The sequence below is a fragment of the Hippoglossus stenolepis genome, chromosome 17 (genome assembly GCF_022539355.2).
Source record: "Hippoglossus stenolepis isolate QCI-W04-F060 chromosome 17, HSTE1.2, whole genome shotgun sequence".
Classification (NCBI taxonomy): Eukaryota; Metazoa; Chordata; class Actinopteri; order Pleuronectiformes; family Pleuronectidae; genus Hippoglossus; species Hippoglossus stenolepis.
Window position 1 is genome coordinate 2,535,012 of NC_061499.1, and position 23,876 is coordinate 2,558,887.

Below are 23,876 nucleotides of genomic sequence, written 5' to 3' on the forward strand. Positions count from 1 at the left end.
CCTGAACCTTCAAATCCTGTTGTGGTCAAATTGATAATTTTCCTCATCATTTTTATTTTTTAAATCAACTATTCCTGTCAATAAATTTCTTCTTTCTGAAAACAGATGAGCGTTGATTTTTTATTTTATTTATTTATTTTACGTCACTTGAGTGTGATGTCATGACAGAGACAGGAAGTGACTCAGCTGAGACACAGCACAACATTTTGTTAATTTTAAACACTATATAAAATATCAAAACAGTTTTATATGACAACAGGCAGCAAATTTAGTTTTGGAGCAAAATAAATCATCATCTTGACCAGAACCACCCGAAACAAGATATGTTCTATATATATCATATTAGCATATTAGTAAAGTAATTAATCCGATTGTATTCACTTCAGTCAAGGATTTTACACCTAACATCTACATTTATGTCAGATTCTATCGATTAGGCTCCACAGAAAATAAAGTCTCAAGTGTTACTTTTTGTACCCTGCAGTTATTGCCTGTGACCAATAGGAGGTGTTGCAGCCCCCCCCTACATCCTTACAGACGGATTTTACTTCACATGACAAGTTACTTTAAAACGTCTTTTCATCCTTTATATTAATTTCAGTCATTTTAGTTCATGATACTAACTGTGTTCAAAATATTACTCAAGTAAAAGTACCAAAAAATAAAAGTAGAATATCTATATAGTATTTTAGTAAAATGTTTTCTATTATAAATGATTGAACTGTAACTTGAATTCATATGTAAACATTACTTTGAGATGATTGTAACTTATCTATGTGCTGTTGGTTGCTTCATCAATGACATCATTACTGATTGATTGATTGATTGATTGATTGATTGATTGATTGATTGATTGATTCACCTGAGCCCAGGAAGAGGACGAGGACGAGGACGAGGACAAGTGCAGCAGGAAGGACACAGATTCCCACGCTCCAACATGGCGGACCAGTCTCATCTGTGGCTGACGTCCCATCAGCTCCTGGGAACAAACACATTATTGATCAGTCAGTTGATACTTTGACCTCTGACCTTCCTCATCAGACTTGGAGGTTAAAGGTCGCTCCTCATCCTCAGTGAAGATCAAACATCTCACCGTCCACAGAGAGAAGAGTCGCTCTGTTAAACCACAGGACCCCTGCACGGCGTGCGGAGCAGAAATACATCCCCCTGTCCTGCTCCTCCACCTCCATGATCTCCAGAGTGATGGGGTCCGTCTCCTGGTCCCCCCCGCCGCCGCTGCTCATGTGGCTGATGTTTGCAGAGTGATGGGCGACCACGCGTTCTTCCAGCTTACTGAAGCTGAGTGTCAGCAGAGGCAGCAGCTGGTCTGAACCTGAACGCAACAGGTACCAGGTGACATCCTCGCTGGACGTCAGGTTACAGGTCAGAGTGACGTTCTGCCCCACCTGGACCCCCCGGACAGGTGAGGCTGAAGACCGGTGACATCCTGCAACACCTGAGGAGAGAGAGGAGGTTAGAACCCAGAGAACCTGAAGTAAAGACCTGCAGCTCTCAAGTAACACTGGGGTATCTATAAATATACTAACAGAGGAGAGAGAGGATCCATGAGAGAACTGCCATGACTGACACACTCACTGAAAATGATTGAAACCAGTGTGTGTGTGTGTGTGTGTGTGTGTGTGTGTGTGTGTGTGTGTGTGTGTGTGCGTGCGTGCGTGCGTGTGTCATTTCCACTTTTTAATCATCATTAACAGTTTAACTTTCATTTCTGCAGAAATCTGTAAAGTCACATGTGTTATAAATAAACACGAGAGCTCCTTCAGAATAAAAGCATTGCATTTATTGAGACGAGTGGATCAGGGGGTAAAACAGAAATATTAAATAAATATGAGCGGAATTAAAACTATAAAAATGACTGAACTGTCCTTACTGCAGAGTGTTATTAAATATATACTGTATAATGAGTCTATATAATCAAATCAGACCCGATCTACATGAATCTCCTGCTGTGATCAAACATCTGTTTTCATCTGAACGCTTTGCAGGTGAAAAATGTGATTCACAAAACAAAAGCATAAAAAGAGTTAGGAATGTTATTTCATTTATGTGAACTTTGAACAGTTTCAACCCGCAGCTGAGACACACGACTTTTGTTTTGAAACGCACACAGGAAGTGGATGTTAACGCTGAGGCTCAGCTGATCCTCAACGTTCATCCAGATCCTGAACCTGAGGAAGAGGAGCAACTAAACCATCATCATGAACAGGTCACAATCTACTTTGACTCTGAAACGATCCGCTTGGATTCATATCTCATATACTGTGTTACATTTGGATTTTATAGTATTTTGTATGTATTATATTCCTGTTTTGTTATATTTATATTTTATTATGTTTATATTTTGTTATATTTATACTTTGTTTTATTTCATTGTATTTATATTTGTATTATATTTATATTTTATTATGTTTAGAGTTTGTTACATTTATATTGTAGCAGTGCTTCAGCAGTGCGCGCATGCGCAGATATAACGTGGACCTCTCCTCAACAGAAGAGAGGAAACGAAACTTAACTTTTCAAACGTTTGTTTCATTTCTGACAAGTCTCAGTCACCACAGGTGGAAAGTAACGAAGTACTTTCACTCTACTACTTTAAGTATTTTTACAGTTTATGTAATTTTACCTCATTATACTCTTTTACATATAACAACTTATACTACTTTTTAACCTCTGAAACTTTCATCTTGTTGATTATTTTCTAATTAACTTAATGAATTATTCAATAAATTCAGAAACCTTTGGATATTTCAACACAGATTCCATCATTGTGGAGGAAAAGAGCAAAACTGTTCATATGATTCAATAATGAATCATATGAACAGAAGATTTGTTTATGATAAAGGTTGTTGATGAATCTTCTCGCTGTTGTTTCAGGTTGTTGATGAATCTTCTCTGTTTCCTGATGGTCAGTTTAGTTGGTGAGTGACAGTGAGCTGTAGTGTAACTGCACCTAAACACCACCAGGGGTCGTTGTTCTTGGTGTTTGAGTCAATGTTTCCATGTGTCTCCTCAGATTTAGACATTTGAAAGCCTTTGAATTCCTAGAACAGAATCTTTTTACATTGAGATATGTATTTGTATTTCTTGCCACTGAAGTTCAGTCTCCAAAGCTTCAATAAGTCATTTTCATTTTTCAATGTTCACAAATTCAGAATAAGAAATTCAGGGAATATTTTTTCAAGTTGCTCAAATGCGATAGGTCAAATTCAGATAAACATCCGGGAGAGCAAGGATAAGCAATCGAGTGTCTCACATCAAACCGAACCTCCGGCCAATCAAGTCACGTTCCCGCGGTCATGTGACGAGGCTCGCGACCGCCCCCTGGAGACGACACCAAGGAGACGCGCTAACCGTTAGCTACGCGACGCCAGACACGGAGCTTTGAAAACAAAGGATTGAAGAGTGAAATTCAGTGGCAACAAATACAAATACATAACTTCAACGTAAACACATTGAGTACGAGGAATTCAGAGTCTGATGAGACCGATTCCCTTCCATATCCAGACTCCTCCTCCTTGTCCACTCGCTTCCTGTCCATCACCTGCACGGTGGGGGAGCAGGCCGTCCTCCCCTGCAGCTGGACGCCCCGCCTCAGGACTCCGGCCTCCCGCCACATCCAGTGGCAGACCACCGTCACCGTGTTCGAGCAGTGGGGGGCCCGGCGCTGGCAGGCGGAGGAGTACGGGGGGCGGGTGGAGGTTCCGGAGGAGAAGCTCGGGTCGGGGGACTGTTCGCTGGTCATCAGCGACGTTCAGATCAAAGACACTGGACGATACGAGAGCTTCATGGTGGTGGACGGAGAGAGGGCCGGGAAAACCCGGGTCTTCATTCAGGCCGTGAAACTGTTCGTGTTCGGTGAGTCCCGATCGTCTGTGTGTGAACAGGAGGAACCACTCAGACACTCAGACACTCAGAAACCACTGACCCGATTCCCAGGAAACTCTGTGGAGGCGTCGCACATCACACGAGACACAACGGGTTCACTTCCAGATCCAGATGTTTCTGATCTGTTTCTGAGATAAAGGAGAATAATTCATGATATTAATGAGTCTGTGTGATCTAAAGATTTAAATGTGTTTCATGACTGAGTGTGATGAACATTTTTCGGGACATGTTTCTTTTCTTTATTTAAACTTTTTTTTTTACATCAGTTAATTGACTTGTTTTTTTATCTTATTAAATTAATTATTCTCTTTTCTGTTTTTTTAGCAACATGACGCTTAATCTTTTAATCACAAATAAGAATAAAACAAATTTTCTTAATGAAAAATAAAGTTACAAATACCGAACATACATCAGGATGATACTGAAGCTTCTGTTGTGTGTTAAATCTATTGTGTGTTAAATCTGTTGTGTGTTAAATCTGTTGTGTGTTAATTCTCACTCACTGACCGAGCGACGACATCTGTGTTTTCAGACCATAAGTCCCATCAGGCTCGGGGTCCGGGTGGCGACCTGGTTCTGGATCTTGTGACCCGTCACTCGGTCAGAGTCGTCTTCCAGGGCAGGTCAGCTTCCTTCCTGAGGACATTTTCTTTTTATTAAAGAGGAAAAAGAAAAATTGTTAAAATCCACAAACTTTGATGCAGGAATTCTGGGATATTTTTAATAAATAAAACATTTACGTATAAATATGTGTTTTATATATTTGTATTCCCGTACATGTCATGTGAACCTCCTCTCTCTTGGTGCCGCCTCCAGGGGGCGCTCTGCGGACTCTAAACAGTTACTGACAGTCTTTGCTCCTCAGGAACAGCTCGGAGTGGTCGGAGTTGTGGATGAAGGGCGACAACAACAGCCTGCGTCTGGAGAAAGATCCGCTGAAGGAGCAGCTGACCCTGAAGAGCCTGCAGCGCTCAGACGAGGGCACGTACAAAGTCCTGGACGAGCACGGCCTCGCCATCAGCACCGTGCAGCTCGCCGTGCAGGGTGAGAGGCGGCACCACTTCCTTCAGGGATTACTCAGCAAATATTTGAATTATTGATCAAACAAAACAAAAAAACGCAGGTTCCGTCTTCACAAGGATTTTTATTTTCATGTCGCCGAGTTCTGGAAACTAAAAAAACTTATTTCACACAAACAACTGAGAAGTATTTAATCTTTGTGTTTAAATCATAAAAACATGTTTGAATAAGAATAGAAAGTTCAGTACATCAGTAACGTGTCCAACTCGCTCGGCAGCTTCTCCTGAGATCGAACCTTTGTATCGAGAGCTTTTAGTTCTTCCTCTGTGCCGCTGACGCCCAGTGGCCGGAGGACTCGTGTTCATTCGTCTGTCCCAACGTCTCAAGAACAACACGAGGGAACGTCTCAATGTTCTGTTGGACAGAGGAAGTGATCAGCACGTGGGGGTCAAAGGTCACGGTGGCCTCGACACGACGTCGCCTGGAGGCAGAAAGAAGCTGAGGACCTGAAAAACCTTTGTTGACTCGTCTCTCGTATTCTCCACAGGAGAATCCCCCGATGTCCGAGTCCACGGCGAAATGGAAAATCAAGTATCAGGTGAGAAAATAAAATGTATGAATCAGATTAGTGCTGTGTGAAGACTTTAGATTTATCTTTGTGAGGAGCTCTCTGCTGATGAATGTTTTTCCAGGTGACGCCGTCAGAAGCAGCCGGTCACTTCTTCCTCTCTGTTTCGCTCTCATCACCAGTTTCCAGATTCCTCGTCTGTTCTGAGGCGTCGACACGTGAGCTCGTTGGTCATCCGGTTTTATTTTGTAAATTTAACATTGATTTTTCAAAGCAGTCGTTTTCTGTCTGAATGTCTCAGTTTAACGAGGAAAAGTCTTCATGTGAATAAATGTTTGTTTCTGTCAAAATGATCTTGAACTTCTGATCAAAGATGAAGAAACAGACAATGTACAGGAAACTTCATTCAAGTGTGAATTATTATCAGTGTAATATTTCTCAGCTAAAATTAAACTGTTCTGTCTTAATGTAACAACCACATGTAAATCTTTGTCTTTTAAACTCAAATCCACATTCGATCTGTCCCTGTCGAGGACGTCATGTTGTCTCGCTGCGTTTTAACAACTCAGATGTTTGTTCTTTGGTCTGAACATTGAACTTATTGAATATTAAACTTATTGTTTATATTAATCTTAATCAGAATCATATTTCTCTCACACACACACACACACACACACACACACACACACACACACACACACACACACACACACACACACACACACACACACACACACACACACACACACACACACACACACACACACACACACACACACACACACACACACACACACACAGAAAATGTTCAGCTTCGTTCTTTAATGGTCATAAAAGTCATGTGACCACAAAATCTTCTCTCACTGTTACATATGTACAAACTTCACAGGAGTGAGACGACGACCACGAACACAGGAAGTTACATTCTTCATTTTAAACACAAAATAAAGACAAAAACAATAAATATAATGCATCTGCTCAGTGTTTCAGAATAAAAGTCTGTTGCGGTTGTTGACTGTGGCTTTTGTCGCTTTAATTCTCATCAGTAGATTTAAGTTTTAGAGGAAACATTCAATATTTTTACTGCAGTTTCTTTACTCAATTCTGTTTGTGATATTTTAACTTGTGGATTCGTGTCACAGTGGAAAACCCCACCGGGCGTAACCATGGCAACAGTGATGTTAGTGTGGACGAGAGAGAACCAGAGGGAATCCAGATGTTTTACTGGTCAGCGCTGCAATCGAAGACGTCTCGTTAGAAGTTGGGTTTGTGCTTCTTGACCTCGACCATGAGGTGATGCAGGTTGATGAGCTCCGAGCGCACGGCCAGGCTGCGGAACGTGGGCTGGTTCAGGATCTTGTGGAAGCCGTGGTAGTACTGGATCAGCTGCGTCAGAGCGCCCTGCGGAGAGGAGACGTATATTCATCACAGCAAGAAGAACAACTTCATAACAATCTTCAAAAACAGACGTGACACAAACAAATAATCCAGATAATGTGGCTTCGCTTTAAGGGGCTGATGTCGTCCATCTTCATTTCCATCTCACCTGTATGATGCTGGTTCCGTTTTTGAAGTTGGTGAACGACCTCATGACGTCTTGACTCATCGACTCCACCGACTGTTTCCACGAGCTGGAAAACCCCCGAACGAGCTGAGTGATCCGAGCTGCAACACACACACACACACACACACACACAGACACACACACACACACACACACACACACACACACACACACACACACACACACACAATATCAATAAAGAAATGATTCTTTCATCTTTAATTCTGCAGAATGACACAAGTCTGATGAACTGATCCCACAGCAAATATTCACTGAAGCATTGATGGAGTGTGAAATGTCAGAGTGAGACAGAGTGAGTGAGCAGGTCCTGGTGAATTATGATGTTTCTTTCACAGATTCTATCCTATTAAATGTGAAATTAAATTGAAAGCTCGTCACCTTCCTCGTTCTTCAGTCGGTCGAGCTGCCCTTTCTCCATCAGCCCCTCGGCCTCCTTCACAAAGGCGATCATCCCTCCGAAGGGGGGGGACAAAATCTCCTCGATGAACTCCTTAAAACAACAAATCAACCACAAAGATTTTACACTGAAACTTATTATCACCCACTTCGCTGCAGTGATTTGATTTTACCTGAGTTCTGGCGAGAAGCAGCTGCTGGAAACCTTCCACCTCTTTACTGTCGTCTGCTGCCCTCTCCTGGACAAACAGGAGAAACATCACCACACATCAGCTGTTTCCAGACCTGCACTGAAGTGCTGAAGTTCTGACGTGTTACTGACGTGTTCCTGACGTGTTCCTGATGTGTTACTGACGTGTTCCTGACCACCAACTACACAACATGTCAGAGGATATTGTTCTGATGTGGTTTTTAAGTTGAAAACAGGTTGTGACTTTACACCTGAGATCAAAATGAGCGAATGAGACGTTTGTTTGTCGTCGATGTTCTGAACTTTGTGGAGCTCACCATGAGGACGCCGAGCATCATGTCGTAGTTGTTGATGAGGAAGATGAGCTGGTCTCTTCTGGAGGGAAACTCTGCCGCCATCTTCAGCACAAAGTTTTCCACCTCAACCTGCAAAACAAACGTGACAACATCACGTATGACAAACCCATGAGGAACAAGTCAAACCCAGAAGAAACAGTCCGTCCTGCACTCAGAGACGTTGACTCCTTCTGGGTTAGTGGTTTGTTTCACTGCTGGTTACCGTCCACTCTGCCACGGGGGACGCACATTCAGAGCTATTGGCTGCTGCAAACCACCAATCAACATCCACATCAGTTCCTCCAAAGCTTCATGTTTAAACCAGACACATGAAGGAACCAAACATGAGGAATCAGACTTGTGACGTGTGTGTGTGTGTTACCTGCAGCTGTCCCAGCAGAGTGTGTGTTCTCTCGTTGGGAAACGTCTGGTTGATACTGACGATCGCCGACGAGAACTCTGCGTAACGACGAGTGATCTGAAATCCAAAACACACACACTCAGGTCACCGACACACTGCGATGTTGTGATGTGTGTGTGTGTGTGTGTGTGTGTGTGTGTGTGTGTGTGTGTGTGTGTGTGTGTGTGTGTGTGTGTGTGTGTGTGTGTGTGTGTGTGTGTGTGTGTGTGTGTACATACGTAGTGTGGTCTGGTGTCCAACACTCCCAGTTTCTGAGGGTCTGTGTTTCTGATGCTGTGAATGTTCATCTCCAGAATCAGCTCGAACCTCGGCCACAGCAGCTCCAGCACGGCCTCCCAGTACCTGACGCACAAACACACACAACACGTGACGACACAAGACACCCTCGGCCACATCAGTACAAACGACCCCTGGCACAACACCAGCTTCCTCTACATTTCCCCCAGAGAAAGAATAACACGTGAATTTCCTGCTTCATCTGTTCAGGATTTGAAACAGTGAAGGTTCTGGTGTGACACTGACTTGTCGAGGGCGGGGATGCCCCTCTTGGCGGTGATGGCTCTGAACCTCAGGATGATGTGGATGCACAGGAAGATGGCGATGCTGTCGTAGCAGTCGGACACGTACGTGGACATGCTCTTCTGCAGGGACAGACACAGAGAACAGGACACTGTCACCTTGTTCAGTGAACGCATCATTTCACATGTTCCTGAACGCAGCATCATCTGAACCATGAGGAACAACTCAAACATTTTACTTCCAAACTCAATAACATGAGCTCTACTGAGTGGTGCTCATTCTATTTGATGTATAATTCAGTGTCACATGACTATTTTGGTCCAATCACGATGGAGCGATCCCGCCTGTAGTAAAGGTTTGAATGACTGAGCGGCGGGCGCCTCCTTCGTACCAGGAACATGCTGAGGGTTTTCCCCATGATGCTGTTGAAGAGGTCCAGGGCAGAATTCCCTGTGACCATGAAGAAGTCGGACAGGAAGAGGAATTCTCTGCAGCCGTTGTCCAGCAGAGCGTAGTGCTGACTGCGGAACAGGGTCTCGTACGGATACTGGGGAGAAGAGAGAAATACACTCACTCAATTCAGATTCATCTTGTAGTAGTTGTTCCAACTCATCGAGTCAGACCAGGAAGTTTGATTTCTGCAGCCACTCTCCATCCGGCTGTACATCATCGATTTAATATTTAATTATTTAATTACATTATTTAATTAGTAATTTATTCATCAGTATCCGAATTATTATGCCTCATCGTTCCCATAATGCATCGCTCAGGGGTGGCTGAGGGTTAGAACGGTCGTCCTCCAACCAGAAGGTCGGCGGTTCGATCCCAGTCTTCCCCATCTGCATGCCGAAGTGTCCTTGAGCAAGATGCTGAACCCGAATGGCCCCTCATAGATGTTGAATGCACTAACTGTAAGTAGCTTTGGCTAAATGACATGTACTGTAATGTAATATCCCATCATGCATTGCGTGAGTAGAGGCAGACAAGATGAGAACTGTACGATGAGAAAACTAAAAGGTGTAATGTCTAAGTTTCTCCAGCAGGGGGCGCAGTCCGACCATACGAGTCCGACTATGAAAGAGTTAATAGTTGACACTGAGAAGTTTGACGTCTGTCTGGTTCAGCAGCTCGTCTCCTGTGATCATCAAAGACAGATGCTATTAGCTGCTGTTAAAGTGGAACGGACGATATTTCATGTTCAAGTTCGTCTGTGAGACTAAAATCTAACTTGTTATTTAACTTTGGATAAACTATTTCCTGTTTTCCATCGACAGCTAACTTAGAAATGTAAAATTTACACTATTCAGCTTTTGTTTTTATTAACTGTTCAAAGTGTTTGTCAGTGTTCGATGCCTCAGGGACACGGACACACTCCTGGTGTCGGAGCGCCGCTGAGCAGTTAAACGGACTCGGGTGTTTGCGCTCGTTCTTTGTTCAGGTTCCTCTCACGCCCGAGGAGCCGGACTCCTCTGGACTCCTCTGGACTCCTGTCACTCAAACATGGCTGCAGAATATACAGTGAACAACAAAACCACATTTCACCTTTTCTCACAAGTGCAGAGAAATGAATGTTCAAGTCTGGCCTTTAAAACGTGTGAGTGCAGAGTGGATCACTTTCCTTCTGTCTCCACCTCTGACTCGTTTTGATTCATCACAGATATTAATCAGGTTCTTGTCCAGCAGCTCTTTGAGGAATCAGCCTAACCCTTTCTCATAACTGTATTTTATTTCAGAGCTCACTTCCTGCTCTATATGCAAATGATCACGTACGTCGATTCCAAAACAAATATGGAAACAAATCACTGACAAGAACTAAAACACGTTTGCTTCATTGTGAAACTGTAGAAGTCAAAGGTCCGTCACATGACCCGGGACACATTCATGTGACCCAGTGACATGTGTCACAGACGTGTGTGTGTGTGTGTGTGTGTGTGTGTGTGTGTGTGTGTGTGTGTGTGTGTGTGTGTGCGTCTCACTCTGCTGTCTCCTCTCTGAGCCGTGTGTGGAACCAGGATGGGGCCCTCCAGCTCTCCGGGGCTCAGGATCGCCCCCCTCTGGCCCACCGTGAAGATGGTGTTCCTGCTCTTCAGAGACGGTTTGGAGAAGAAACGTGCGGCGGCGGCGGCGGCGAGTCAAGGATCCTCAGCTCCACAGAGTCCCATGACACGATTACTGCCTCACCAGATATGCATTGTTCATTAATTAGCACATCCACTGCGTTAATGTTCGGAATGCGTGAGACGCGCCCGCTCGTGTGACACCGAGCTAAATATGTTCTGTACAATAACGTGCCCCACCCTCAGGGACTGAATGTCCTGAGCATCCGAGGTCGGGATCGTCTAATTCTAACTTTGTCTCACTTGCATATTATAACACCACCCTGATGTGAGTGCTTCAACGACCTCACCCGTCACTGCCAAGTCGAATTAGAGGATGTGATGAAGCCGATGAGCCCGGGACGAGTTTGTCTTTGTAATGATGGAGGAACAGTGACGTGTTGAGTAAAACGACCTGATCTGTCACACGTCATCTAACAAACCACGTCATCTAATAAACCACGTCATCTAATAACCACGTCATCTAATAAACCACGTCACCTAATAAACCCGTCATCTAATAAACCACGTCATCTAATAAACCACGTCATCTAATAAACCACGTCATCTAATAAACCACGTCATCTAACAAACCACGTCATCTAACAAACCACGTCACCTAATAAACCACGTCACCTAATAAACCACGTCACCTAACAAACCACGTCACCTAACAAACCACGTCATCTAACAAACCACGTCATCTAATAAACCACGTCACCTAACAAACCACGTCACCTAATAAACCACGTCACCTAATAAACCACGTCATCTAATAAACCACGTCACCTAACAAACCACGTCATCTAACAAACCACGTCATCTAATAAACCACATCATCTAACAAACCACATCATCTAATAAACCCGTCACCTAACAAACCACATCATCTAACAAACCCATCATCTAATAAACCCGCCAAAAAACCCGTCATCTAATAAACCCGTCACCTAATAAACCCGTCACCTAATAAACCACGCCATCTAACAAACCACGTCATCTAATAAACCACATCATCTAACAAACCACATCATCTAATAAACCACGCCACCTAACAAACCACATCATCTAACAAACCACATCATCTAATAAACCACGTCACCTAACAAACCACGCCATCTAATAAACCACGCCACCTAATAAACCACGCCACCTAATAAACCACGTCACCTAATAAACCACGCCACCTAATAAACCACTCACCTAATAAACCACGTCATCTAATAAACCACGCCATCTAATAAACCACGCCATCTAATAAACCACTCACCTAATAAACCAACTACTAATAAACCCGTCACCTAACAAACCCGTCACCTAATAAACCGTCACCTAATAAACCACGTCATCTAATAAACCACGTCACCTAATAAACCACGCCACCTAATAAACCCATCTAATAAACCCGTCATCTAAACCCGTCACCTAACAAACCACGCCACCTAACAAACCCGCCACCTAATAAACCACGCCACCTAATAAACCCGCCATCTAATAAACCACGCCACCTAAAACCACGTCACCTAATAAACCACGTCACCTAACAAACCACGTCACCTAACAAACCACGTCACCTAACAAACCACGTCACCTAATAAACCACGTCACCTAACAAACCACGTCATCTAATAAACCACGTCATCTAATAAACCACGTCACCTAATAAACCACGTCATCTAATAAACCACGCCACCTAATAAACCACGCCACCTAATAAACCACGCCATCTAATAAACCCGCCACCTAATAAACCCGCCACCTAATAAACCACGTCATCTAATAAACCACGTCACCTAATAAACCACGTCATCTAATAACCACGTCATCTAATAAACCACGTCACCTAATAAACCACGTCATCTAACAAACCACGTCACCTAATAAACCACGTCACCTAATAAACCACGTCACCTAATAAACCACGTCACCTAATAAACCACGTCACCTAATAAACCACGTCATCTAACAAACCACGTCATCTAACAAACCACGTCATCTAATAAACCACGTCACCTAATAAACCACGTCATCTAATAAACCACGTCATCTAATAACCACGTCATCTAATAAACCACGTCATCTAATAAACCCGCCATCTAACAAACCCGCTACTAATAAACCCGTCACCTAATAAACCACGTCATCTAATAAACCACGCCACCTAATAACCCACGTCATCTAATAACCACGTCATCAAATAAACCACGCCATCTAACAAACCCGCCACCTAATAAACCACGTCACCTAATAAACCCGCCATCTAACAAACCCGCCATCTAATAAACCACGTCATCTAAAACCATCAAATAAACCACGCCATCTAATAAACCACGTCACCTAATAAACCACGTCATCTAACAAACCACGTCACCTAATAAACCACGCCATCTAACAAACCCGCCATCTAATAAACCACGCCACCTAATAAACCACGCCATCTAAACCCGCCACCTAATAAACCACGCCATCTAATAAACCCGCCATCTAATAACCACGTCATCAATAACCCGATAATACACCTAATAAACCACGTCACCTAATAAACCCGCCATCTAAAACCGTCATACGCTCTAATAACCCGTCATCAAATAACCACGTCATCAAATAAACCACGCCACCTAACAAACCACGCCACCTAATAAACCCGTCATCAAAACCACACCTAAAAACCACGTCATCTAATAAACCACGCCACCTAATAAACCACGTCATCTAATAAACCACGCCACCTAACAAACCACGCCATCTAATAACCACGTCATCTAATAAACCACGTCATCTAATAAACCGCCACCTAATAAACCACGCCACCTAATAAACCCCATCTAACAAACCACGTCACCTAATAAACCCGCCATCTAATAACCACGTCATCAAATAACCCGTCATCAAATAAACCCGTCACCTAACAAACCCGTCACCTAATAAACCGCATCTAACAAACCCGCCACCTAATAACCCGCCACCTAACAAACCCGTCATCAAATAAACCCGTCACCTAATAAACCACGTCATCTAATAAACCACCATCTAACAAACCCGTCATCTAACAAACCACGCCACCTAATAAACCACATCATCTAACAAACCACGTCACCTAATAAACCACGTCATCTAATAACCCGTCATCAAATAACCACGTCATCAAATAAACCACGTCATCTAATAAACCCGCCACCTAATAAACCACGTCATCTAATAAACCACGTCATCTAACAACCACGTCATCTAATAAACCCGTCACCTAATAAACCCGCCATCTAAAACCACGTCACCTAATAACCACGCACCTAACAAACCCGCCATCTAACAAACCCGTCATCTAACAAACCACGTCATCTAATAAACCACGTCATCTAACAAACCACGTCATCTAATAAACCACGTCACCTAACAACCACGTCATCTAATAACCACGTCATCTAATAAACCACGTCACCTAATAAACCACGTCATCTAACAAACCACGTCATCTAACAAACCACGTCACCTAATAAACCACGTCACCTAATAAACCACGTCACCTAACAAACCACGTCATCTAATAAACCACGTCATCTAATAAACCACGTCACCTAATAAACCACGTCACCTAATAACCACGTCACCTAATAAACCACGTCATCTAATAAACCACGTCATCTAACAAACCACGTCACCTAATAAACCCGTCACCTAATAAACACATCTAATAAACCACGCCATCTAATAAACCACGCCACCTAATAAACCACGTCACCTAATAAACCACGTCACCTAATAAACCACGTCATCTAATAAACCACGCCACCTAATAAACCACGTCACCTAATAAACCACGTCACCTAATAAACCACGCCATCTAATAAACCACGTCATCTAATAAACCACGTCATCTAATAAACCACGTCATCTAATAAACCCGTCATCTAATAAACCACGCCACCTAATAAACCATCTAATAAACCCGATCTAATAAACCCGTCATCTAATAAACCACGTCATCTAATAAACCACGTCACCTAATAAACCACGTCACCTAATAAACCACGTCACCTAATAAACCACGTCACCTAATAAACCACGCCATCTAATAAACCACGCCACCTAATAAACCCGCCACCTAATAAAAACCCGTCATCTAAAACCCGTCATCTAACAAACCACGTCATCTAATAAACCACGTCACCTAATAAACCACGCCATCTAAACCACGCCACCTAATAAACCCGTCACCTAATAACCACGTCACCTAATAAACCACGTCATCTAATAAACCACGTCACCTAATAAACCACGTCATCTAATAAACCCGTCACCTAATAAACCGTCATCTAATAAACCCGTCACCTAATAAACCACGTCACCTAATAACCACGTCATCAAATAAACCACGTCATCTAATAAACCACGTCATCTAACAAACCACGTCACCTAATAAACCACGTCATCTAATAAACCACGTCATCTAATAAACCACGTCATCTAATAAACCACGTCACCTAATAAACCACGTCACCTAACAAACCACGTCATCTAATAAACCACGTCATCTAACAAACCACGTCATCTAATAAACCACGTCACCTAATAAACCACGTCACCTAATAAACCACGTCATCTAATAAACCACGTCATCTAATAAACCACCCGTCACCTAATAAACCACGTCACCTAATAAACCACGTCACCTAATAAACCACGTCACCTAATAAACCACGTCATCTAATAAACCACGTCACCTAATAAACCACGTCATCTAACAAACCACGTCACCTAATAAACCACGTCACCTAATAAACCACGTCACCTAATAAACCACGTCACCACGAACCAGCCCCACGGGACGGGTCTCACTTTAATTTGATTCTGTTTATTATGTTGTCTTAATCTGCAGGTTTAAGTTGTTCTTTTCATTTTCCATATTCATCTATTCTATATTCTACATTTGTATTAATTTATTAATTTATTGTACCCATTTATTTGTTCTACTTCATACTTATTTTTCCAGGTGTGTGAACCTGGAGTTTGTTGTTGTGGCTTCCAGGTATGAAAAATGACTTGATGTGTTTTGGTTCGTCCTGACGGACGCTGTGAGGACATTTGTCTCGAAGGAGACACATGTTGAAGGATATCTTTCTTGGCTGTGTCTTCCACCCCCATCAGGTCGTCTTTGTCTGCCACCTCCTCGTACTGTGGACAGAGGTGTGAGGAGGAAATGGGTTCAGGCTCTGATGTTCAGAAAACACATCAAACATTTAAGACCCCCCCCTCCTGGTAAAGTCTGCTCTGATTGGTCAGCTGCTCCACTCTGTTGTGATTGGTCAACGAGGAAATGTCGTCCTCTCATTATCTGGGTCACGTTCTCAAAAAGGTTTCCTACAGTTTCCAGGTTGAACGTCACGTTTCCTCGAAACGTGTCAACGAGCTTCCAGGTTAGTTTCCTCTCATTTAGTGGGCGTGTCAGAGGTGTCGTCCAATCAGCGCTTACTAAACACGTATTTATACTCATGTCGTCTTCCTCCGAGATTTATTCAACGACAACGACGACCTTCTCAGCTGTGTCTCAACAATGCACCACGGTTTATGTTGAAATAATATATTTAATAGAAGATTTTGCTCCGTTTTGTCTGAGCCGAGCTTTTTTAGAGGTTTTGGTAAAATGTGTCTCATTTGAAACTCATGGCTCCGCCCATGAAACAGGAGTTCTGAAAAGTGGGGGGTTGCGTTTTAGTCTGGATATGAATGGTCATGTGACATTTAATTCTGGACAGAGCGTTTCTGATGTGGAGCGAAGACGCCCGTGTGGACGGAGGTGGTTTTGATCTGGTTTTGATCTGGTTTTGATCTGGTTTTGATCTGGTTTTGATCTGGTTCGTATGAAGCCAGCGACGGGGACATGTTCTGTAAATGTTCAGGAACCAGCTGAGACGAGTCACTGACCTGCACTTTGAGCAGCCTGCCGCTGTACGACTTGAAGTAACTGTAGTAAATTTTGCTCATCGTGTCCACGTACTCGTCTCGGATCTCCTTGGCAACCGTCCTCTCATTGGCCAAAAGGAATTGATAGAAGAACCTGCAGAGACGAACAAAGGATTCATCATTTTAAATGTTTCCTCTTCTGTCATTGACACAAACCTTCATCAGTTGTCTCTTTACAGAAGGAGCTTCATGGTGCTCACCTGTATTTCAGCAGAGTGTTCTGTGGAATCTGGTAGTTTGTCATCGGCTTCCTGAAGGAGTAGATCTTCTGAAGGATGAACTCTCTGATCTTAGACACGGCCTTAGACGAGGAAGCATCAGACTCAGAGTTAGAATCTCAGCTTGTTCTGGGACTTTATTGAACGTGGACGAGTCCGAGCGTCACCTTGAGTTTGAGGCGGTCCACGATGTCCTGGATGTCGGAGCACGCCAGCGTCTCTCTGAAGCTCAGCTCTTTGGCAAAGTTGATCTTGTTGTTGAGCTCGTGAAGCTGCTCCAGAAACTCCTGCTCTGTCACCTGGCTCTCCAGGATGGTGCTGCGCGACACGGGACACGTTACACAAACGCTGGACTCTCACGTCACATTCAACCACATGCCACCACATGCCACCACTCACGAGATCATGGCCCCGGGCACCACCAGCTCGTCCACCAGCTGGCTGAGGTGGCTGCGCACGGCCTGCCTGTTCTTCAGACGCACATTCATGCTGACCGACTGCTGCTGCAGCGTCTGGATCTCACTGCTGATGGACGACAGGTCGCTCTGGAAGCCGCTCAGCATGCCCTCCATACGCTGAGAGAACGAATGGACGGACGGAAAAACAAACTGTCAGACAAATACGATCTTATGGTATTATATACAAATAACCTCTGTACGTGCGAGAGGAAGCCTGACGGAGCGCTGCAGCTCTGTGCTGGTTTTATTCTTAACGAGATCAATTCAAACATTTGAGTAAGAAACCAACAGGAAGAGAAAGTGCAGTTCATTAAACTTTGATTTGAATTTGAGACTGAAAAATGATTTGTGGTTGTTTTAGAAACTATTACATGTTTGACCTGATGCCTTGAATGGATGGAGCTCAAGCAGCAGAAACTTCCCGATGCGTTTTATGTTTTAGGAGCTGGACGTTTGGGACGGTGACATCATCGTCTAACATTCAATCTCTGGTGAATTATCTATTTTCACACGAACAATCTCCTTCAGAATAAAGTGTAAATGTAAAAATAAAGAGGAGCGAGCGTCTCATCCTGTGACGTGGGATCAGGACGAAGGCGCCTCGTCTTACCTCCAGTATGGAGTCGCAGGCGGTGATCTGGTTGTGCAGAAGGGCGATGTTCTGACTCTCCTTGATGTCTGACAGACGACACGTCAGGAGAATAAAGTCACACTTTACAACAAACACCAGCGTCGTCAGTGGGAAAGAACCCAAAGTCTCATCCAGACAAATATTGTGCATCAGCGGATGATCGTGCTATAATTTGTACACATACAGAGTCGACAGTCACGTGACTGCAGGTGAACGATCTGGCCTGCTGAGGTGTGAGCAGTGCAGGATGTGACGCACACAGAAATCAGTCGTATGCTCTGGTCTACGTGTGAGTCGTGTTTGTTGCTGTGAGAAGATGCAGAGTGAAGAACGGAGGAAGATGCTGCTGTTGTAGCGAGCAGCAGGAAGAGGAAGATGGAACTAAGGTAACGTGTTGTTCTCGACTTCGGCAGGAAACAGACCGAACCTCATTTCACTAACTGCGAGCAGAAGGATACAGTCTTTGATGGAAGCCTGTTCGATCCTCTGCAGCTCCGCCTCCACCTGTTTGGAGTACTGCCGCAGGTCAACGCCCTGGAAACACACAACGTCACCAGTTAACCCAGTTACTTGGTGCTTCTTTACAAATTGAACCATGTTTCTGTTTTAATGAGCGAGACGTTAACAACACACGTTGGAAATTTGAAACAAATTCAGGAACAAATTCTGAGGAAGTAAAGACATCTTATATAAAAGTAAACTAAACCTCCCATTAACGCGATGCCAGTTTGACATGTTGGGGATACGTCTGAATACCACGTCTGAGCTGAGAGTACAGACTGAACACGTGAAGCCACTCAAAGAGCCACTGTACGTTTGGCCTGAACCTTCCTGGACTCATTTAACTGGAGGCGCTCTCTGGATGGGATCTCGTAGACGTGTAGAAGATAAAGTCCAGGGAGCTTTCTGATCGGACGCAGAATGAGTCAACGTCCCTGAGAAGAGGACGAGTCATGCAAAAATACCAGGATGTTGGTTTTATAACAAGAGGAACGAAGAGTTGGGACACAGGATTCAACCTGGAGACATGGAGTCAATTTAATAAAGACTCCTCAGATCGGATCCGTACGTAAAAGGACATTCTCACCGTTTTCAGCGCCTCCTTCACCAGGTCGTCCTCCAGGTTCGCCTGGATGTGAACTGCAGGAGAGGAACAGTGTTGGTGAAGAATCAAACTCTCTGATGACTGATGATGACCGTTAACTGGTTTTTCCTTCATGCAGGAGGTTTTATATCTGAATACATTGTTTCCAGTATCTGCGTGTGGGAACTAAGAGTTTGTTTGAACCCTCGATGTCCTGCAGACATTTGGTTTCAAATATAAAACTGATATTAAAAGATGCAGCAGCTGGTATCGTGATCACAGGATGAAACAAACTCACTGTCCACTTCATCCAGGATGTACTCGTCAGTGGTGAGGTCCAGTTCTCCCAGGTTCAGGTTGGCCATGTCTCCGTCAGCCTTCTACAGGAAACACACACAGTCTCATCAGTGAAGACACTGTCCCTCAGGACCTCAACGTGTCTCTTTAGCTGAGGGACTGAGGAGACAACATGGTGGAGACCCGGTTAACACGGGTAAACACTGAGTGCACCGAACAGTCCCGTGTGTGGAGCTGGGCTCAGATCATGTTTAACATCTTAACTCGATCAAAGACCTTTTCAACGTGTGATCGAGTATCGGCGGATCGACGCAACGCGGAAGTGGTTGAGCGGCGGGTTGTTGTGACGGGATGCTAACAGCTACATTAGCTCCATTGAAACGCAGCAGCTGCAGATTCATGTGAACTGATCCTGGGTCCGTTCACAGAAACCTGCGGAGCTTCAGCGGGACGCGGCGCCGGGACGCGGAGCTGAATCCCCGCGGGAAGCTGCTGAGTGAAGAGTCACCTCATCCTGTAAATAGTCCAGAGCCACTTGTGTTGAGTTCACAGCTGCTTCCTCCGCCATCATGACCAGAGTCCCGGCGACCTCCGTCCCCAACGGACGTCTGGGAATCAAACGAGATATTAACTCAACACAAATATTAAGTTGAACTCGTGAACATTACGACTCCGACGGATATGTGACTTGTTGTTTTTACGCTTTAATACAAATACATTTCTATTCGGGGAAACTCTGGGCGGACACATTAAAAGCGACGGACTCACTTCCGCTCGCGCAGGGTCAAAGTCTCGCGGGACCGAAGCCACTTCCTCTTCGCACGGAACCTGCTTCAAGATGGTGAGTTGTTCTCCGAGGATCCGGATCCGTCCTCCATCTGCGTCCATCTCGCGCTGTTTCAGCCGGTAACCGGCATGGCGGGTGCTCCGGCGCTCACCGGAGCGGCGCCAGCTTGTATTTGTGGTTGGTCGGCGGCAGGACGCACTTTGTTCGGGCAGTTTGAGAGTGAGCGGCGGGGCTCCGGGTCATGGAGCCGGAGAGAGTCCGGCTCCATGACCCGGAGCCCCGGCTCACATCTCCATCGGTCCCGGGTCGAAGCGGAGTCGGTACCGGACGATGCTCGTTGTGTTCCCGGTGTTTGATGGCGTTAAACCGGTGCAGCCGTGTAAGCTAGTTGTGGCTAGCCGGCTAAGCTAGCTGTGGTTCAGTAAGTGCACGTTACACCGCTGTGGACACGTGGGAACCGGGTTGAACCGGCTCCCACGATGAGAACCCGGTTCCCACAGCTCCATGTTAATCAAACCCCCAGTAAGAGTTCGTCCCCTTCTCAAACCTCAGGTGCTCGTCGCCAGTTGATGATGTCACCTGCACCGGTTAGTGTAAAGATGGTGTCCCCTGAACTCTGGAGGTTTCTGTCTGATGGACACGTGTGTTCTTCTGTTTTCAGTCTTTGGTCATCCCCGAGAAGTTCCAGCACATTCTCCGTGTTCTCAACACGAACATTGATGGAAGGAGGAAGATCGCCTTCGCCATCACTGCCATCAAGGTAAGACCCCCTGTGGTGTCCTCCGTCCACAGGGACACTGGTACCAGGCTCCACTGGTCCTCCACTGGTCCTCCTGAGACGCTGAAGTGAGTCCTTCAGACGTGAAGGACACCACATGCCTCCGTACGGCTGCTGTGCCGCATTCAAGTGTCTGGAAGCTCCGACATTTATATTAAACTTGAAACAGTCATTTCCACAAGTTCTTAAATGTTGCAGCCACACACTGAACACTAGCGTCCCCAGATGTTAGCTCTGGAATGTTGTGGAAACTCAACAGGAAGTTCTAATATGATGAAGGTGTCACCATGTCCACATAATGTGACACCAGATGTGGTTGATGGTGAGAGTGACCAATCAGGGAGAGGGTTTATGAAAATGCTGTTTACGTGTTGTGTATTCAGATTGTGTAACTGGTGAATATCGTGTCCATTATGTGTAACGACGACACTAATGTGTTGTCTGTCCTCAGGGTGTTGGCAGACGTTACTCCCATGTCGTCCTGAGGAAGGCCGACATCGACCTGACCAAGAGGGCGGGAGAACTCACTGAGGAGGAGGTGGGAACAGATTTCAGAAGGTTTCACAACTTGCACACGTCATTAAGACGTGAGGAACTGGAGCCGTGTAGACTTTGACTTGTCCTGGACTTTCCATCACTGAGCACCGGCTTGGAGCCGCTAGCTGGAGTCAGTGTCGTGGTGTCAGACACGTGTTTAACACGCGTGGTCCCGAATGTTCCAACTGTCACTGGTGAATCATCTTCACCGGTGACAGTTGACCTCTGACCTCTGTGTGGGCTCATTACACACGGTTCACTCCATGTCTTCGTTTGGTGACCTAACTGTTGAACATTGTACTTCCTGTGAGCTGACCATGATTCCTGACTTTCAGGTGGAGCGGGTGGTGACCATCATGCAGAATCCTCGCCAGTACAAAATCCCAGATTGGTTCCTCAACAGGCAGAAGGACGTCAAGGACGGGAAATACAGTCAGGTAGACGACAGCGGTCGACTCGTCTGAATGAACACGACACTGGAAAAAACATCAGCTCAAATCGGCCGTGGCTCAGGAGGTCAACCGGGTTGTCTCAGTCAGTGGTTCAATCCCCGGCTCCTCTGGTCCACATTTCAAAGTATCCGAACCTCGAGCCTGACGTTAGAACCTGTGGTGTCGGTCAGAGCTGGTTCAGTCTCCGTAAAGTCAAATGTAAATGACTTTCACAGGTTAATTCAGTTAAACAGCCCAAGTCGTGGTTTGATTGTAAACACTGGAATGGTTCTGAAGTTTCTGCAGGAAACTGAATTCTAACGAACTGTCGAGTGACTGGTTGAGCCACTTGTCAGGTGGTTATCAAGCGTCTAACCTGCTGGAGAATGTTGTTTCAGAGACGAGTGCCACTGAGTTCTCACAAAGATAAACTGACTTCACTCATCACCTCACACTACACCGGTTTTAATCCAGGTTAAATAAACTATTTATCTTTGTGCCAAGACTGAACAAACTTCAGTCGGCTGATTATCAGAAGTTCCTCAGTAGCAGTTCAGTCTGTTGACACTTCTCTCTAAAGGAAACTAAATCCTGCGACGCTGAAACACAGAATGTTCAACCAGACATGAGAAGCTGTTGGACCTCCGTCCAGGACTGAAGCCGTTTCAGGATTGATTATAGGAACCTTGTTCAACCAGATCTCGGCGTTGGCGACTGGTTTTCATTTCCTCTTGTCGCCTTGTTTCAGGTCCTCGCCAACGGTCTGGACAACAAGCTGAGAGAAGATCTGGAGAGGCTGAAGAAGATCAGGGCTCACCGCGGGCTGAGGCACTTCTGGGGGTAAGAGATCCGATCTGGTCCAAAGAGGACGACCCGTCTCTGCACTGGTCCTCACTCTCTAAAGACACTGTTCAGTTTTATTTCTACACTTCTGTTCGGTTTAACGTTCTAAATGTTAAAGTGACGGACTGAGAGTTGGTTCAAATGACAGAATAATGTAAAACCTTTTCAGATGGTGTCGGTACCTTGACATGTTCGACACCTCAGGAACTGACCAGAGTAAAATCAGTGGAACTAAACTTCTCTTTTCTCTTTCAGTCTGCGTGTGCGTGGTCAGCACACCAAGACCACCGGCCGTCGTGGTCGCACTGTCGGTGTGTCCAAGAAGAAGTAAAGTCGCCTGCTTCCTTTTGTTTGAATAATAAAAAGCCACAGTTCACAGAAAGTGTCCAGAGTCGTGTTTGTCTCAGATTTTCCCAGTGATTGCGGTGACATCCACAAAACACTGTTCTGTTTCAACCGGAGTTTCCAGCCTCTGAATCAGAGACTTGTGTAAACTGCCGTCGCTCAGAGAAGAAATCCCTGCTCTGACTCTTCAGCTTCACTGTTCCTAAGCAACCAACTGCAGAGGAGACATCTACTTCCTGTTTACATCACATGTTTTCATTGGTTGATTTGGTTAAAAATGTAATTCTGTCATTTCATTAGTTAATCTCTGGCTTCAGGAGACTGTCAGTGGTGGAAAGTATCCAAGTACATTAACTATAACATCAAGTATCGTACTTTACATTTTCCTGGACAAAAATATTTACAAGAAAGGTAATAATTCTGTAGAAAGAGACGTTTTTATAGAATTTACGAAACTGATGCAGTTTATA

General features: G+C 44.7%; 5 protein-coding genes across 5 annotated transcripts in view; 3 read left to right on the forward strand and 2 right to left on the reverse strand.

Moving 5' to 3' along the window:
• LOC124855050 overlaps positions 1–104 on the forward strand; it is a 2,303-nt gene extending 2,199 nt beyond the window's left edge. Inside the window, exon 2 of the mRNA XM_047344344.1 lies at positions 1–104. This exon is cut by the window's left edge and continues 944 nt beyond it. The gene's annotated coding sequence lies outside the window, so the exon portion shown is untranslated.
• Positions 1–1,610, reverse strand: part of LOC124855051 — a 5,257-nt gene extending 3,647 nt beyond the window's left edge. Inside the window, exons 1-3 of the mRNA XM_047344345.1 lie at positions 1,548–1,610; positions 1,094–1,456; positions 863–979 (exon numbers count right to left, since the gene is read on the reverse strand). Of these exons, the coding sequence (XP_047200301.1) occupies positions 863–979; positions 1,094–1,456; positions 1,548–1,581 (514 nt within the window). The 5' untranslated portion in view covers positions 1,582–1,610. The remainder of the gene's footprint in view (positions 1–862; positions 980–1,093; positions 1,457–1,547) is intronic.
• A 513-nt stretch (positions 1,611–2,123) lies between these two features.
• On the forward strand, positions 2,124–6,124 carry lgals17 (galectin 17). Its single transcript, XM_047344085.1, has 7 exons — positions 2,124–2,227; positions 2,896–2,939; positions 3,526–3,876; positions 4,439–4,529; positions 4,772–4,950; positions 5,474–5,524; positions 5,619–6,124. Exons 1-7 carry the CDS (start codon positions 2,220–2,222, stop codon positions 5,699–5,701), a joined length of 807 nt encoding a protein of 268 aa, XP_047200041.1. The 5' UTR covers positions 2,124–2,219; the 3' UTR covers positions 5,702–6,124.
• Positions 6,125–6,301: 177 nt separating this feature from the next.
• On the reverse strand, positions 6,302–20,533 carry vps52 (VPS52 subunit of GARP complex). Its single transcript, XM_047344083.1, has 21 exons — positions 20,454–20,533; positions 20,194–20,293; positions 19,687–19,768; positions 19,392–19,444; positions 18,763–18,838; positions 18,284–18,351; positions 17,615–17,790; positions 17,383–17,533; positions 17,198–17,298; positions 16,959–17,091; positions 16,151–16,208; positions 10,917–11,050; positions 9,332–9,487; positions 8,944–9,062; positions 8,640–8,763; positions 8,383–8,478; positions 7,983–8,090; positions 7,649–7,714; positions 7,458–7,569; positions 7,041–7,159; positions 6,302–6,895 (listed from the first exon to the last, which is right to left on the reverse strand). The coding sequence occupies exons 2-21, from the start codon at positions 20,254–20,256 to the stop codon at positions 6,749–6,751; spliced, it is 2,142 nt and encodes a 713-aa protein (XP_047200039.1). The 5' UTR covers positions 20,257–20,293; positions 20,454–20,533; the 3' UTR covers positions 6,302–6,748.
• Positions 20,347–23,439, forward strand: rps18 (ribosomal protein S18). Its single transcript, XM_047344086.1, has 6 exons — positions 20,347–20,526; positions 21,134–21,232; positions 21,702–21,788; positions 22,123–22,224; positions 22,967–23,058; positions 23,317–23,439. Exons 1-6 carry the CDS (start codon positions 20,524–20,526, stop codon positions 23,390–23,392), a joined length of 459 nt encoding a protein of 152 aa, XP_047200042.1. The 5' UTR covers positions 20,347–20,523; the 3' UTR covers positions 23,393–23,439.
• The last annotated feature ends 437 nt before the right edge of the window (positions 23,440–23,876 follow it).

Bases quoted from the DNA above. Each gene is read 5' to 3' on its own strand.
- lgals17 (XM_047344085.1), top strand. The intron at 3,877-4,438 runs GTGAGTCCCGAT...CTGTGTTTTCAG, and splicing joins CGTGAAACTGTTCGTGTTCG to ACCATAAGTCCCATCAGGCT. The intron at 4,951-5,473 runs GTGAGAGGCGGC...TATTCTCCACAG, and splicing joins CGTGCAGCTCGCCGTGCAGG to GAGAATCCCCCGATGTCCGA.
- vps52 (XM_047344083.1), bottom strand. From the start codon at position 20,256: ATGATGGCGGAGGAAGCAGCTGTGAACTCAACACAAGTGGCTCTGGAC. The intron at 18,352-18,762 runs GTATCCTTCTGC...GTCGTCTGTCAG, and splicing joins ACAGGCTTCCATCAAAGACT to ACATCAAGGAGAGTCAGAAC. The intron at 8,764-8,943 runs GTCAGTGTCACA...TTTGTGCGTCAG, and splicing joins GGCATCCCCGCCCTCGACAA to GTACTGGGAGGCCGTGCTGG.
- rps18 (XM_047344086.1), top strand. The intron at 21,233-21,701 runs GTAAGACCCCCT...GTCTGTCCTCAG, and splicing joins TCGCCATCACTGCCATCAAG to GGTGTTGGCAGACGTTACTC. The intron at 22,225-22,966 runs GTAGACGACAGC...GCCTTGTTTCAG, and splicing joins AGGACGGGAAATACAGTCAG to GTCCTCGCCAACGGTCTGGA.